This window comes from Alligator sinensis, unplaced genomic scaffold (genome assembly GCF_000455745.1).
Source record: "Alligator sinensis unplaced genomic scaffold, ASM45574v1 scaffold842_1, whole genome shotgun sequence".
NCBI lineage: Eukaryota > Metazoa > Chordata > Crocodylia > Alligatoridae > Alligator > Alligator sinensis.
In genome coordinates, this window is record NW_005842295.1 from 510,957 (window position 1) to 525,054 (window position 14,098).

The 14,098-nt window shown below is 49.7% G+C and overlaps 2 protein-coding genes across 7 annotated transcripts in view; one reads left to right on the plus strand and one right to left on the minus strand.

Moving 5' to 3' along the window:
- The window catches only part of LOC102385443 (spermatogenesis-associated protein 7 homolog), an 86,285-nt gene that overhangs the window by 10,112 nt on the left and 62,075 nt on the right, over window positions 1-14,098 (minus strand). The gene's annotated exons all lie outside the window — the stretch shown is intronic.
- Window positions 6,457-14,098, plus strand: part of LOC112551022 (endogenous retrovirus group V member 2 Env polyprotein-like) — a 49,223-nt gene continuing 41,581 nt past the window's right edge. The window contains exons 1-2 of one of the 4 annotated variants that reach the window (XM_025209574.1): window positions 6,457-7,596; window positions 11,563-12,774. Coding sequence is in view for 1 of the 4 variants with exons in the window: in XM_025209573.1 (XP_025065358.1) it covers window positions 7,526-7,596; window positions 11,563-12,274 (783 nt within the window). In the remaining 3 variants the exon portion in view is untranslated. Of the gene's footprint in view, window positions 7,597-10,122; window positions 12,825-13,604; window positions 13,623-14,098 lie in introns of those variants that run through there. The other 3 variants (XM_025209573.1, XR_003095130.1, XR_003095129.1) reach the window with 3 other exon arrangements.

The following is a 14,098-nucleotide window of genomic DNA, read 5'->3' on the forward strand; positions in this document are numbered from 1 at the left end:
GCTGCCCGGCCCCTGTGAACAAGTGCACTGGCCCTGGTGTCAGCAGTTGGGCTACACAGCTCCCTGCTGTCCCAGAAGGGCCCCCCTGCCCCTTCCCCGTTGGAGAGGCAGGCTTCTTCTTCACCTTGCTGAAGCCCCAACTTCTGGACAGCTTCCCCCAGCATCAGCAGGCACCCCCGCCCACACCCATTCCCCCTCCCCCCACACAAACGCACCAACCCTCAGACAGTCCCCAAGCCCTGGCCCTCCAACCCCCACCCCCCAAAGACTTACCTACATCAAGCTGCCAGGGCTACTTCCAGCACCCTGTCTTGCTGCATGTCAGCCACATGCGTGTGCACTCATGGACACATGTGGTGCCCCGTGCCTCCAATCGCCCTCCCCCCACTCCCCCCCAGTCCCAAGCAGCCCCTTGGTAGGGTAAGCTGGGAAGTGCTGGGAAAAACTTCAATGCTGAGCAGAGCAAAATCTGGGACACTTGTTGATATTTAAAAAAAAACACCCAAATGGAGATGGGAGGACCCAAAAAGAGGCCGTGTCCGTGAAAACCCAGACGTATGGTAACTGTATACAGGTCAGACAAGATGAATACAATGGTCCATTACTGCTTCATAATACATACATTCATTAAGTGTAATTCAGGGGGCATGGCATGCACTAACATTTGATTCATCTTAAATTCCATTTTTTATCTCCCAGACGAAAACACTCAGAATCTTATCAGTTGCTATTCATTGATCTGATTTGGGCTTTATATATTAAATACCATCTTTGTGTTTGGGACTGACTGAGCAACACAGAGAAAAGCCATGATCTGTGGCTTTCGATATTCACAACAAAGAGCCAAATTTGGGGGGCTCTGAATTTGTGGTAATTTTGCTTGAATAAGGATTATAAAATGTGTTTGTTAAGCATGAACTAGATTGATCAACGCTGCATTTTGCAGAGGGGAGTTAGGTTCTGTTGGTGGAGAAAATTATGCTTTTTGTTATTCTGGCTGCTATGGAAAGCCTGATCTGGGCACTTTAATCATCAGGGTGTGGATGGCATTTTAAGTTCTGTGCTGCAGTTGAGCATTCATTTATGATAGGTTACATTATTTGCATTTGTCAATATTTAAATGTCATACTACTATAACTACCACTTTAAAGAAGAAACAAAGCACTACAAAGGGCCAGCCTAATCAAAATCACGCCTAGAATTTTTGCTAAGCAACAGAGCACAGTGCATTTTACCATATTGCTTTTATGCCCGTGCCAAGTTCTGCTCATTTTAGTAATGTGGGTACTCCCATCAGCATTGACAAGAAGCCCCCATGGGTAAGGCAAGAAGGCTTTAGCTCTCTGCAATAAACCATTCAATTCTGGAATACTGATCTCTCAGAAATCCTTGCCTACAAGCCATGCATCTGCTGTGATTGACTCTGCCTCACTAATGAAAAAATAGGCAACCATGATGCTGGCAGCTGGAAGCAGGATTCCCTCGCAGATGTTATCAGACAAATGAGGAACACAGTCTTTTATACAGTTTCCTTAGTATTAATGGGTTATATTTGGAGGTAACTTTACTCAGCAATTGTTTGTTTTTTCTTGATGCTTTACTCAATATAAGCTACTGTAACAGGGAACCTGAGACCTATTACTAGGAAGCACAGCAGCTCCTGTAAGAACAGAACTTTCAGGGCACAGCTGGCCAGCAGAGCCAGGGTTAAAAGCTGAGCCTGGTCAGCTGGTCAGATGATTGGGGCATCAGGTGACAAGAAGAGAGCTCAGGGGAGAGCTGGTCTGAGCTGGACAGGAGGTGGCTGGCTGAGGGTGGACTCTTGAGAACTCCCAAAGAAGCTGCAGGAGCTCTTCAAGGGAGAGCAGCAGACGGTGGAGCACAGAAACAGAGCCATGCAACTGTAGGCAGGCAGATTGCCTTCTTTACCTTTATTTTGTTATAGCCCAGGGGCTTGCTGTTTAGGTTTCATTTGTAAACCGGTGGCTTGTGGCTGAGGCTGTAGTGTCCATGGGGTGCAGCTGCAGAGTGGCTGGAGAGTCCAGCACCAGAGGGGCGCAGCAGACAAGGGCCAGGGGCCTGGCTGGGGGCTAGGGCCTTAAAGCCGGGCCTGATGCAGTAGGATATCAATGGGCTCTGCTGAAGGTGGCTTATGAACTGCCTATGAACGGACATTCGGGGAGGGACACAATGGAGGCCTGCCTTCAGGAAAGGGTTTTTTTGGCAAGGATTATTCCAGGAAGTAAAGAATTCTTGTGTGTCCTGCCCAGTGTGTCAAAAGATGGCCCCCAATTGTCCACCCAGGGCCCCTTTAGTATTGCTACCTCTAGTGAAGGTTCCCTTCGTGTGGGTGGCCGTAGACATCATGAGACCGCTACTCAGAAACAATGTGGGACATCAATATATTCTAGTCTTAATGGATTATGCAGCCAGATACCCTGAGGCTGTGCCCAGGTGAACTGAGGCTGCCCCAAAAGTAGCAGAAGAACTGTTGAAAATATTTTCCAGGGTGGGAATCCCCAAAGAACTACTGACAGATCAGGGGACAAATGTTATGTCCCGGGTGCTTGAGGGAGTAATTGAGACATTGGGAACACATAAAGACCTCAGTGTATCCCCAAGCTGATGGGTTAGTCAAGCGTTTTAACAGGACACTAAAACAAATGCTAAAGAAATTTGTGGGGGAAAACCCACAGAAGTGGGACCAGATATTACTGCCATTATTGTTTGCAGTGAGAGAGGCTCCGCAGGCCTCAACAGGGCTCTCTCCCTTCGAACTTCTATATGAATGTCAACCTCGAGCTATCCTGGATTTGATTAAGGAAGGCTGGGAGGAGTAAAAAACTAAAGATAAAAATCTGATTCAATATGTGATACAGTTGAGAGAATGACTTGAAATGGCACGGGGAGAAGCCTTGGAGAACCTGCAAGTAGCCCAAAGATGACAAGTAACCCACTACAACCAGTGTGCTTGAGAAAGGAAATTCAAGACAGGGGAATTGAGTGTTAATACTGCTTCCTGATCAAGAGGCAAAGTTACTTGCTCAGTGGCACAGGCCCTATGAGATGGTATACCTCATAATCAACAGGTCCTACTTGATGCACAAACCCAACAGATGGAAGAAGAGGCAAGTGTATCACATCTACATGTTGAAACCGTGGCAAGAGCGAGAGGGCCTATGGTTAGCACTGTATCCTGAAGAACCCAAGTTTGGGCTGGCCCTTTCTGGGAGAAGATTATGGAGGGGGTGATGTGGAACTGGCCCCTTGGCTATCAGCAGAACAGCGATGACAAGAAACCGAGCTGATAGATGAATATGGGAAGGTGTTCCGAGACACGCCCAGGGTAGCTCGGGGCATAGTACACCAATAGAGACACCACCTGGCCAAGTGATCTGGGAGAACTGGAGGTGGATCCCCCAAAAACTCCAGAGTCAAATAAAAGAAGTAGTTGAGATGCTGCTGCAAAGGGGAATAATACAGGAATCTCACAGTGACTGGCGGAGCCTGATCCTTGTAGTCCCAAAGCCTGATGGGAAGCTCTGCCTATGTATTGATTTTCAAAAAGTGAATGCTGTGGCAAAGTTTGACGCTTATCCAATCCCAAGGGTGGATGAGATGATAGAGGACATCGGGCGAGCTGGTTATGTCTCCACTTTGGACCTCACAAAAGGCTATTGGCAGGTCCCGCTAGCACCAGAAGACCAGGAGAAGACAGCATTTGCTACACCTTGGGGTTTGTTTCAGTTCCAGCTCATGCTGTTTGGGTTACACAGGGCTGCCGCGAACATCCAACAGTTGATGGATAGTCTTAGCTCCTCGTCGGGGCTACGTGGCGGCCTACATTGATGATACTGCGTACACTACAGACTGGGACAGACATTTAATAGCTCTTTGAGTATTACTGCAGGATCTGAAAAGGGCAGGGCTAACAGCCAACCTGAAAAAATTCATGAAGGGAAGGAAGAGACATGCTACATAGGGTTCCAAGTAGGGAGCAGCAAGATGCGACTGTTGCTGGACAAGATAGAAGCACTATGGAGGTATCAAGCACCACAGACAAAGAAGCAGATGAAAGCATTTTTAGGACTCGCGAATTACTATAGAAAATTTGTGCCTCACTTTGCAGAATTTACGGTGCCCTTAAGATAGCTAACCCAGATTGGGGCGCCAACCAAGGTATTGTGGACACCGAAGGCAGAAAGAGCATTTCGGGAAGTGAAAGAGGCTCTATGTCTACACCCACTGCTGTATACGCTGGATTTTGATAAAACCTTCACAGCAAAGACTGACGCATCGAACACTGCCATTGGAACAGTGCTAATGCAGGAGACTGGAGACGAAGAACACCCAGTAGCTTATATAAGCAGGAAGTTGCACCCCCCCTGAGAAGAATTATGCCACAATCAAGAAAGAGTGCCTGACAATCACATGGGCCATAGACATTATTTGTTAGAGCAAAATTCACGCTAATCACCAATCATGCAACACTGCGATGGCTACAGAACATGAAAACTAATAATCCGAGACTAATGGGGTGGTCCCTCAGTCTTCAACCATATTGTTTTGTGGTGAAGCATCGCCCAGGGACCAAGAATGCCAATGCTGACTTCTTCTCACGGCAATATGAGACAGAGGAAGGTGTACAGGAGCTGGATAAACCCCAGACAAAAGAGAAGAGAGTGGGGTATGTAACAGGGAATCTGAGCCCGGTTACTAGGAAGCATGACAGCTCCTTTAAGAACAGAACTTTCAGGGCATAGCAGGCCAGCAGAGCCAAGGTTAAAAGCTGAGCCTGGCTGGCTGGTGACTGGAAGAGAGCTCAGGACAGAGCTATATAAACCCTGGTCTGAGTTGGCCAGGGGCAGCTGGCTGAGAGGGTGGACTCTTGAGAACTCCCAGAGAAGCTGCAGAAGCTCTTCAGGAGAGAGCAGCAGATGGCGGGACACAGAGCAGAGGCAGAGCCATGGAACTGTAAGCAGGCAGATTGCCGCCTTTACCTTTATTTTGGTATAGCCTAGGGGCTTACTGTTTATGCTTCATTTGTATACTGGTGGTTTGTGGCTGAGGCTGTAGGGGAGGTGGAGGCCTCATTTAGTGTCCATGGGGTGCAGCTGCAGAGGGGCTGGAGAGCCCAGCACCAGAGGGGTGCAGCAGACCAGGGCCAGGGGTCCAGTTAGGGGCTGGGGCCTTAAAGCCGGGCCTGATACAGTAGGTCTGGGCTAAAGGGCCTAGCCATATAAAAAGGGGACGAGGCTGGGTAGGCCAAAGCCCCAACAGAGAGTGTAGGGGAATTGTATAGGGCCATGAGCCCAGAGCATACTAAAGGGCTAAAGCCTCAAAGTCTGGCCCTATCTAGTGGGTCTAGGCTGGTGAGCCTAGCTAGAGGGGCAGAAGCTGAGTAGGCTGAAGCCCCAATAGAGACATACAGATAACACCTGTGAGACATGGGGAACATAAAGGGGAGGTTGGAGCATGCAGTTAGCCTTTAAGGCAAAAGTCCCTCACCTTGATGAGTGAAAGCATAGATCTTGCCTGGGGCAGCCTCCTTTTCAAGAACCTAGGAACATCAAGTCATGGCAGGTGAGTGAAGGAGTATCTGTTCCCAGAGGAAAACTGAGATATCCAGGGATGTTGGGGTCCCTTCACAGGCTTTAAAATGCTGCTGAAGATGCTGCCCTGTTACACAATGTACATTTTAAAATCTTAAGGCTTAACCCTGGAAGACGCTGAACTCCTGGTGCAGTCGATGGAAATGCATGGGGGATCAGCATCTTGTAGGAGACACATGGCACATGGGATCCAGTTTTTAGGCTGTAAATAACTTACCAACTTATATGTCCCCAGCGAGGTATAAGATAACACAGACCACCTTGCATTTCACTTGCCAAACGTTTCTCACCCTATGGATAAGGCAGGGCAGATTCTCTATCATCAGCTTTGAAAAGGTGACACTTTGCAATTATTGAAGGAATACAAAACTAAAATATCAATGAATCTAGAACATCAGGTTTTGGTTTTTCATATGTGCAGTCTTGCAAACTATTAGAAAAGTGTACGGTCTCTTTCACTTAAGGTAGACATTTTCCCCTAACACTTGAAACAGAAAAGTGAAGGTCATCCTGAGCTTTAGCTTCCTCCCCGCCCCTCCCAGTACAGATCAAGTACTATCCTAAAATTCTTATTACTTTGGTAAAAATTATAAATAGAATAATCATATATTGTGAAATTTCACCAAAATCAGTTAAAAAATCTGGCTTTATAGAATGGGAAATGGAAGCATTATATTCATCCGCAGAACAGGTATTGTTGTGTAATACTTGCTGCTTGTTCCCGAGTGACCAGCTGTCATTTTGGGAAAGTACTGACTGTACTAACTTACAGATAAGCAGCCGCCATTTTTGCGTATCTTGTCACGCTATTGCCGTAACTGTTGGGCACTTCCTCAAACCCGGGGGGAGACCACCATATAAGGGAACGAACAGAATAATAGAAGCCAATTGGCTCACGGGGACACTGGCAATTGTGTCAGTCTTATAAAACAACCAAGGAATCCGGAAGAGAACACTCCGGAGTCCGAGACTAAACGAGCAGGGTGGAACCTGGCCAATTCTATCTCAGTCTCACGAATGCCCTCCGATATCCAAAACCCAGGGCGACCCCTCCGCATCCCGAACGAGTGATCTCTCCTAGGGGAGCGAATAACTGCAGTATCTGTAACAGCTTTAAGAGAACTGAGCCTCACTACCAACGTGAGTACAAAAATAAAACTTTTTTGCATTTCGCTTTGAGTGCCAAGGGACTCTACCTCTGTGTTATTACCTCCTCGTTCTCGCCCAGAGCGTTTAACTCCACCGCACGAGACATGGCGATGAGGATGGGATCCCTGAGATGAGAAGGGAAAGTACATGCAGACCCCTTAGTAAAGTATTGCCCGTGGGTGAACCATCAGCGGCCCCCGCCCACCGATGTGGACGGCCTGTGGGCCCACATTGCCTACCACCAGGTCGCACAGAATGGAAAGTTAGGGAGTTATTTGTCCATCCAGCCGACCGACACCCTCACACACCAGCCCGGGGCAGCTAAGGAATGGGTGGTGTCCAGGCTCAGTCCCGCTGCGCTTGGGTTTCTCCTGTCATGCCCCTCTGTCCTGTACCGGCCCCCCGACGTAGTGGCGGAGGTCGAACTTAGTCGAATTAAACCAATGAGTGGGGGTATCAATCATGCGCCCGAAAAATAATTTGCCCGGTGCATACAACACCTCAAGACAGGAGGAGGCTGTGATACCCTGCCCCCGACAAGTTTCGTTGTCCGGCTATCATTCCGGGAGGGGCCGAAAATGAAATATTGACTACCTTGAGGGAGAACCTAGAAGAGGAGGGCAAAAATTCCTCTAAGTGGGGCGGACAAAAGTGGGACAAAGGAAAAATGCTTAATGTCTTGTTTCGCTCGTTTTCCCCGCTAATGAGACACGCTGCGAATCAAGCGAATTTGATACAGACGCTCACGAAGATGGCTGCTGACCATGCCGCGATCGCACCTAAAGATGGCGCCGAGGTGGCAGCACAGGGGTGGGGAGAAGAAGAGGCGGAGACCGTGAGTAATAAAGATCCGTCCCCCTCACCACAGGAGGCGTTCCCTGTGGCGTCAGCCCCTCCCCTCAAGGCGGAAACCCCACCCTCCTATCCAGGTGCCTTCCCCCCGAATGAATGCCCATTCAACAAAAACGTGGGCATCGATATGGCTGCTCCCCCCATGCACGCCAACCCAGTCACCATCACCAAGACCTTAGTAGATCAAACGGGGAACACCCAGATTACTACTACATTTCGTACCCGCACAAGGGGGGGAACTACAAGACCTAGCAAAGGATACCAAAATTCAGCCAGGCGAGACCATCACCATCTGGACGGGACATTTAGTGTTGGAACACGGGTCCAAGATAGTTGACCCTGCGGAGTGTATGGCGCTTATGCGGCAGCCGGCTTGGAGTGGGGGGGCGTGTGCGGACACGGATAAGTTGGTCCGTAACCGGGCCTGGCCCATACCCCTGCCGGTGGTCACCATCCCAGTGCTCGTGGTCCGCGCCCACGCCTGGCATGCGGACCCGCCCCCTGCACCCACACCTACTCAACTCCTCTATGCTATAGCGAGAATTAGTTATTTGACTTGGGACGCCACCCGCAACCCTACAAACCTTACGCAGGCAGAAGCACAGAGTGAGTGGCCTCACCGCTTTTGCAGAGATCCGGCAAAAATCCCGGTATCTACCCCGGCCATAGAGTCATGTGTGGAGCTATATGGAGGTCTCCATGCCCTCCGACTTTTACTGAGCCCATTACTTGGAGATCTCATCGAAAATATTTTAAGCTCCCTAGGGAAACTGACAAGCGTCCAGTGAGGACAACCCGCACAAAAGGTCGCTGCTGCCACAACGCAATGGTCGAATACGTCGGACAAACCCCGCAAACCTTGGGACCCAGGACCACCGGAGCGATCTCCAGAAGAACGGGCCATGTTCGGGTTCCTCCTCAACAAAAGTGGCCTGACCAAGGCACAAATCCGCCATCTGGGAGACGTGGCCCAACGGGCCCTGGCGGAGAGACTGGGCTTTACGTTCTGGTCAGGGGATGCCCAAGAGGGAAAAAACGAGTAGCGGCTGCCAAGACGGGCTATGCCGGCCGCGATCCCCCAGATGACCACCCGTACGCCACTTTTAACTTGAGTGCAAGTTCTTCTTCTCACGCTATCCCCGTTCAGTTTCTCCTCGACACGGGCTCACAAGTTAACGTGCTACGCCCTGAGGTTTCCCACGTCTGCACCTCCAAAACTCTGTTCGTCAGGGGCCTTCACGCGACCTCAGCCACTACCGTGGTAAAATTTTTCATCGCACCCTATCCCCTCTACGCAGTCATGGGCGACCGTAACATCTTAGGCGTCCCGGCCATCAAAGCCCTGAAACTAAAGCACGCCATTTTTTTGGCCCTCCCGCTAACCATTACTCCAACTACGAAACATCAACCACAACTGAGCGTTCCTACAGCATGGCGTTACCAACCCATCCCCACACGGCCGGTGCTACAGCCCAAAGTTGACGCGCTACTACAGGGCTTAGAACAACAAGGGCGCATTCGGCCGGTCGATGCCTCGACCTACCTATCTGTGGGCTGGGGCATCCCCAAACCCAATAACCCAGACGATTGGTCGTCGCCTCTCGCCAAGCAACCCGCCGGTGTGTGCCGCCCCAGCTCCCGGCTTCGCACACGATTACGGAAATAATAGATGCTGTAACCGCCGTTCAGCGCGAGGGAGAGTGGTTCGCGACCACCATTGACTTAAAAGACATGTTTTATTCCATCCCTATAAGGGACCCACAAGGGACACTTAACATGTGTGTGGGGGGAAAGATGTACACCTGGGCGGTTTGCCCACAGGGGTACCGTAACGCCCCTGCGCTGGCCACTGCAGCCATGGGAGAGACATTGCGCACTTTTGAGCCCCAACGCCTGCCCCACACTCACATATGGTCCTATGTCGATGACATCATTGTCCTTAGTGCTGATCGCGCCAGCGTTCGGGCCACCACGGCCTGCCTTAATCAGCATCTACAAGACGCGGGATGGACTGTGAATGCGACAAAGTCCCACCTCGAGCCCACAATGGACGTCACATTTCTGGGGACTCGATTCTCCGGATCATTCCGTTGGGGAACCACACATGGAACGGACGTCCCTCCGTTGGATGTACACCCAAGCACCCTAAGGGATTTTCAGGCCCTGCTGGGCCGCTTAAACTGGTTTCGCAACTTTCTCACACCCGATCACCTTTCTCCCGTACAACGCTTACAACAACAAATCCGGAAAAAGACTCAATGTCGTTGTCCCTGGACACCCAAAGACCAACGCAACCTCGTTGCTTTACTAACCACAGTTCGAGAGACGAAGATTCAGGCCCCGCCAGTGACCGCGCGACTTGCGATCTCCATTGGATATACCACCGCTCACCTCTGGTTCACCGCTTCCGCCTCGGATCAAAAGCCTTTAGCTTTCGCGGGTCACAAAACCCTTCAATCACATCAACATCTGTACGGATGTCTGGAAAAGATTATGTTGGCCTCCCAAATGGACACTTAACCTCATCGCCGGGAACACTCCTTGGGCCCGGGGCGAGCCTGCTTACCTCCCTCGACCCCTTCTGACCCCATCAGGAGTTCCAGGGGACTCTTAAAACTTGGACTGGCCTCGTACTGCGACATCAGTATTACTGGTCCGGTTGGGTCCACTCTGACGCAGAAGGATTTCCCGACCCCACCGCTATAGACACACCCGCCAGGCCTATCTTATATGGTACAACAACTCCGGCCTGGATGGCGGCCGACGGTACCACTCGAGACGATGGCCGCTACGGATATTACTGCCAGCCATGCTACGATGTCCAAGTCATCTCATCAAATCTTGGTCCTAACTCGGCACAACAAAATGAATTACTCGCTTTCCATAGCGTTTTAGAACATTGTCTCAAACATCACAACGGCACCCTCCCAGTACCTGTTATAGCCATCGACTCCGAATATATTTACTGTATCGCCACGGGTGCCGTCGACCCCTCCGAGAATTTACTGCGTTGGGAGGACGTCTTCCATATTCTCAGCCGCTTTGTTGTCCTCCCCATGCTCAAGCATACCTGCTCACATTGACCCGACACCGACCCAATACATACCACCATGGACACGCTATTAGCAGCGAACTCTCAAAATGAGTTTATAGCAGCGTGGCCAAAGGATGTTCGAGCGGTTTTTACTGCTACTACAGACTATAACCCTTTCTTGTCCTGGCTTCATGAACATTGGGGTCACCCAGGGCCCTGAAAGGCCACGCACACTTGGCAGGCCCAAGCACCGACGGGACCCGCACCCTCACTTCAAGATTGGCAAGACATTTCACGGGCCTGTATAGCTTGTGCCCAAAATAAACCGCATCCACATTGGCACCAGCGGGGTACCTATGATCCCGCCCTCTTTTCCCCCGGAAAAACTTGGCAACTGGATCTCCTTGGACCCCTTCCAGGAGCCAAACCACCAAACAAGGCCCTCGCTATAGTGGACCTTGGTTCCCGACAGCTCCTTGTTCTTCCTACTTGTCGCTCAAATGCCCCTGCTATCATGACATGCCTCAATCATGCATTTGCCCGCTGGCAGGTGCCCCATGCCATTCACTCAGACAGCGGGCCCCCATTCACCTCTAAGGCACTAGACAACTTCGCCCGGGAATGCAACATACATAGCATTCTTTTTTTCTACCCTATTTTACGTGCAGCATTGATGAGTTCGGTTTGTCATGGCACAAAACTCATCCCTGATAAACCTCCACGAGCTTGGGAAGCGTATTCCTTTTCGGGCAACTGCGCACAGTTGTCCACTCCTGCTCTGCTGGGCCTGCTGTGGGCCTGCTCTGATGGCCGGTTATATACCGCCTTACCGGCCACCCTTACCAGCACCCAGTGTTTTCTCACCCACGTGGCGTTGTGTCCCCCCCTATATGCTAATACGCATTTACCCTACAGTATTTCTATTCGCCAACACCGAGCTGTTCGTGAACCCTATCAGCACCAAGCCACATGGAGCCAGCTGCCTTGGCAAAAACGTTTGTGGAAAGCCATCCAATGGGGCACGGAGTCCCTCATCCCCGGATACAGCACAACCAAAATCCACCTGGCTCTCGTGCAACTTATCGAACAAGTGGAGGAGCTTACGAATGTGACCCGCACAGCGATTCAGCTACTCAACCTGCAGCTACAAGCCACCTCCCAAATGACTGTCCAAAACCGTTTAGCAATAGACGCCATTCTTCTTCAACAAGGTGGACTTTGTCAATATCTTAATCTTTCCCGAGACCATTGTTGTCTTGCTATCCCCAATGTTTCCTTCCCCTTGTCATTGCAAGTCGACAAAATGAAGGAAATTGCGGCAAAGGTCAACCACCTCTCGGGCATAGGCCAAGGTTGGCTGTCCGACCTTTTCCGTTGGTTTGGGTGGGACACGTCATCATGGCTCATCAATATGCTGATGCCCCTCATCACACTTTTGTTACCTATTGCTGTTTTCCTCTGTTTTGGTTGTTGGATTTTACAGTATATCAAAACAAAACTAACCTCGCTTTCTGCTTTTGTATATACCCGCTTGCCAACGAGCCCCGATTTTATTGATCCCGATCCCATTGTCCTTGAACCCCTCTACGTCCAAATGTCCAACTGGTCAAGGGGGGATGTTGTGTAATACTTGCTGCTTGCTCCCGAGTGACCAGCTGTCATTTTGGGAAAGTACTGACTGTACTAACTTACAGATAAGCAGCCGCCATTTTGGGAAAGTACTGACTGTACTAACTCACAGATAAGCAGCCGCAGCCATTGCATATCTTGTCACGCTATTGCCGTAACTGTTGGGCACTTCCTTAAACTCGGGGGGAGACTCAAACCTGGGGGGAGACCACCATATAAGGGAACGAACAGAATAATAGAAGCCAATTGGCTCACGGGGACACTGGCAATTGTGTCAGTCTTATAAAACAACCAAGGAATCCGGAAGAGAACACTCCGGAGTCCGAGACTAAACGAGCAGGGTGGAATCTGGCCAATTCTATCTCAGTCTCGCGAACGCCCTCCGATATCCAAAACCCAGGGCGACCCCTCCGCATCCCGAACAAGTGATCTCTCCCAGGGGAGCGAATAACTGCAGTATCTGTAACAGCTTTAAGAGAACTGAGCCTCGCTACCAACGTGAGTACAAAAATAAAACTTTTTTGCATTTCACTTTGAGTGCCAAGGGACTCTGCCTCTGTGTTATTACCTCCTCGTTCTCGCCCAGAGCGTTTAACTCCACCACACGCGACAGGTATAACACATGTATTAATAACTATGGGGGGATAAGGATATATACTGTATATTAGGGGTTATGCTACAGATCTGCTCTCTAGCTTTCTGAAAAAACAATTCTTGCCACAATTTGCATGCAAAATTTTAAGTTAACTGCAGAAACAAAACTGAAAGAATACTCTTGGAGTGATTTTGCTCACAAATATCTGCTAATCCTTTTGGTCCACTCATACATGGAAAGCAGCCTGAGAATAAATCTTTAAATTTATTTTATACATTGTTCCTCACTGTACATTTTTTGGCTAATGCTGGTCCATGTGCAGTGCACTTGGGGCTGCCACTGAGTTGATGGTCCTATATGGTTTGACCTAACACATAATAATTAACAATGTAAAATCCTAGTGAAAAGAAGGCAATGTTTGACCTGCTGACTGTGGCAGAAGGCCACTTCTGTTTCTCCTCAAAAACTCTGCTCTGTGACAGTTTGGTTAAGATGGCTCCTGCAGAGTGTACACACCTTACCCTATCTCTTTAGGTAACCTGAGTGGGATACATTCCTGAGGGAGGGGGGAAACCTGTTCCCTCTGCCTACGTGACTGGCATTATAGACCTGGGTGAGGGGCTTGGATTCCCTGGGGAGCTAGGAACTGCCAGTCTGCCCAGCAACTAGTGACCTTATACACTTCATCCTCACACACAACAATTTCACTTTTAATAATCAACACTTCCTCCAGATGATGGGAACAGTTATGGGCACTAAAATGGCCCCACAGTATGCCAACCTTTTTATGAGCCACCTGGAAGAAGACTTCCTCAAGAACTGCACCATCAAACCCTTGCTATACTTAAGCTACATCGATGACATCTTCATCATTTGGACTGAGAACCTGCAATCTCTGATTGAGTTCCATCAGAAATTCAACAGTCACCATCCCTCCATCCGACTTTCTTTAGAATACTCCAGCACCAACATCCCCTTTTTAGACACAATGATCAGTATCCAGAAGGGTAAAATACAGACCACAGTATACAAGAAACCCACAGACCAACATACATATCTGCACAGAACCAGCAATCACCCGAAACACACCAAAAAAGCAGTGATATACAGCCAAGCCCTCAGATACCACCACATCTGTACTGAAGAGAACACCCGGGATTGCCACCTCACCAATCTTAAAAAGGCTTTCACCCAGCAAGGACACTCCTCCAGAGAGGTAGATCGCAC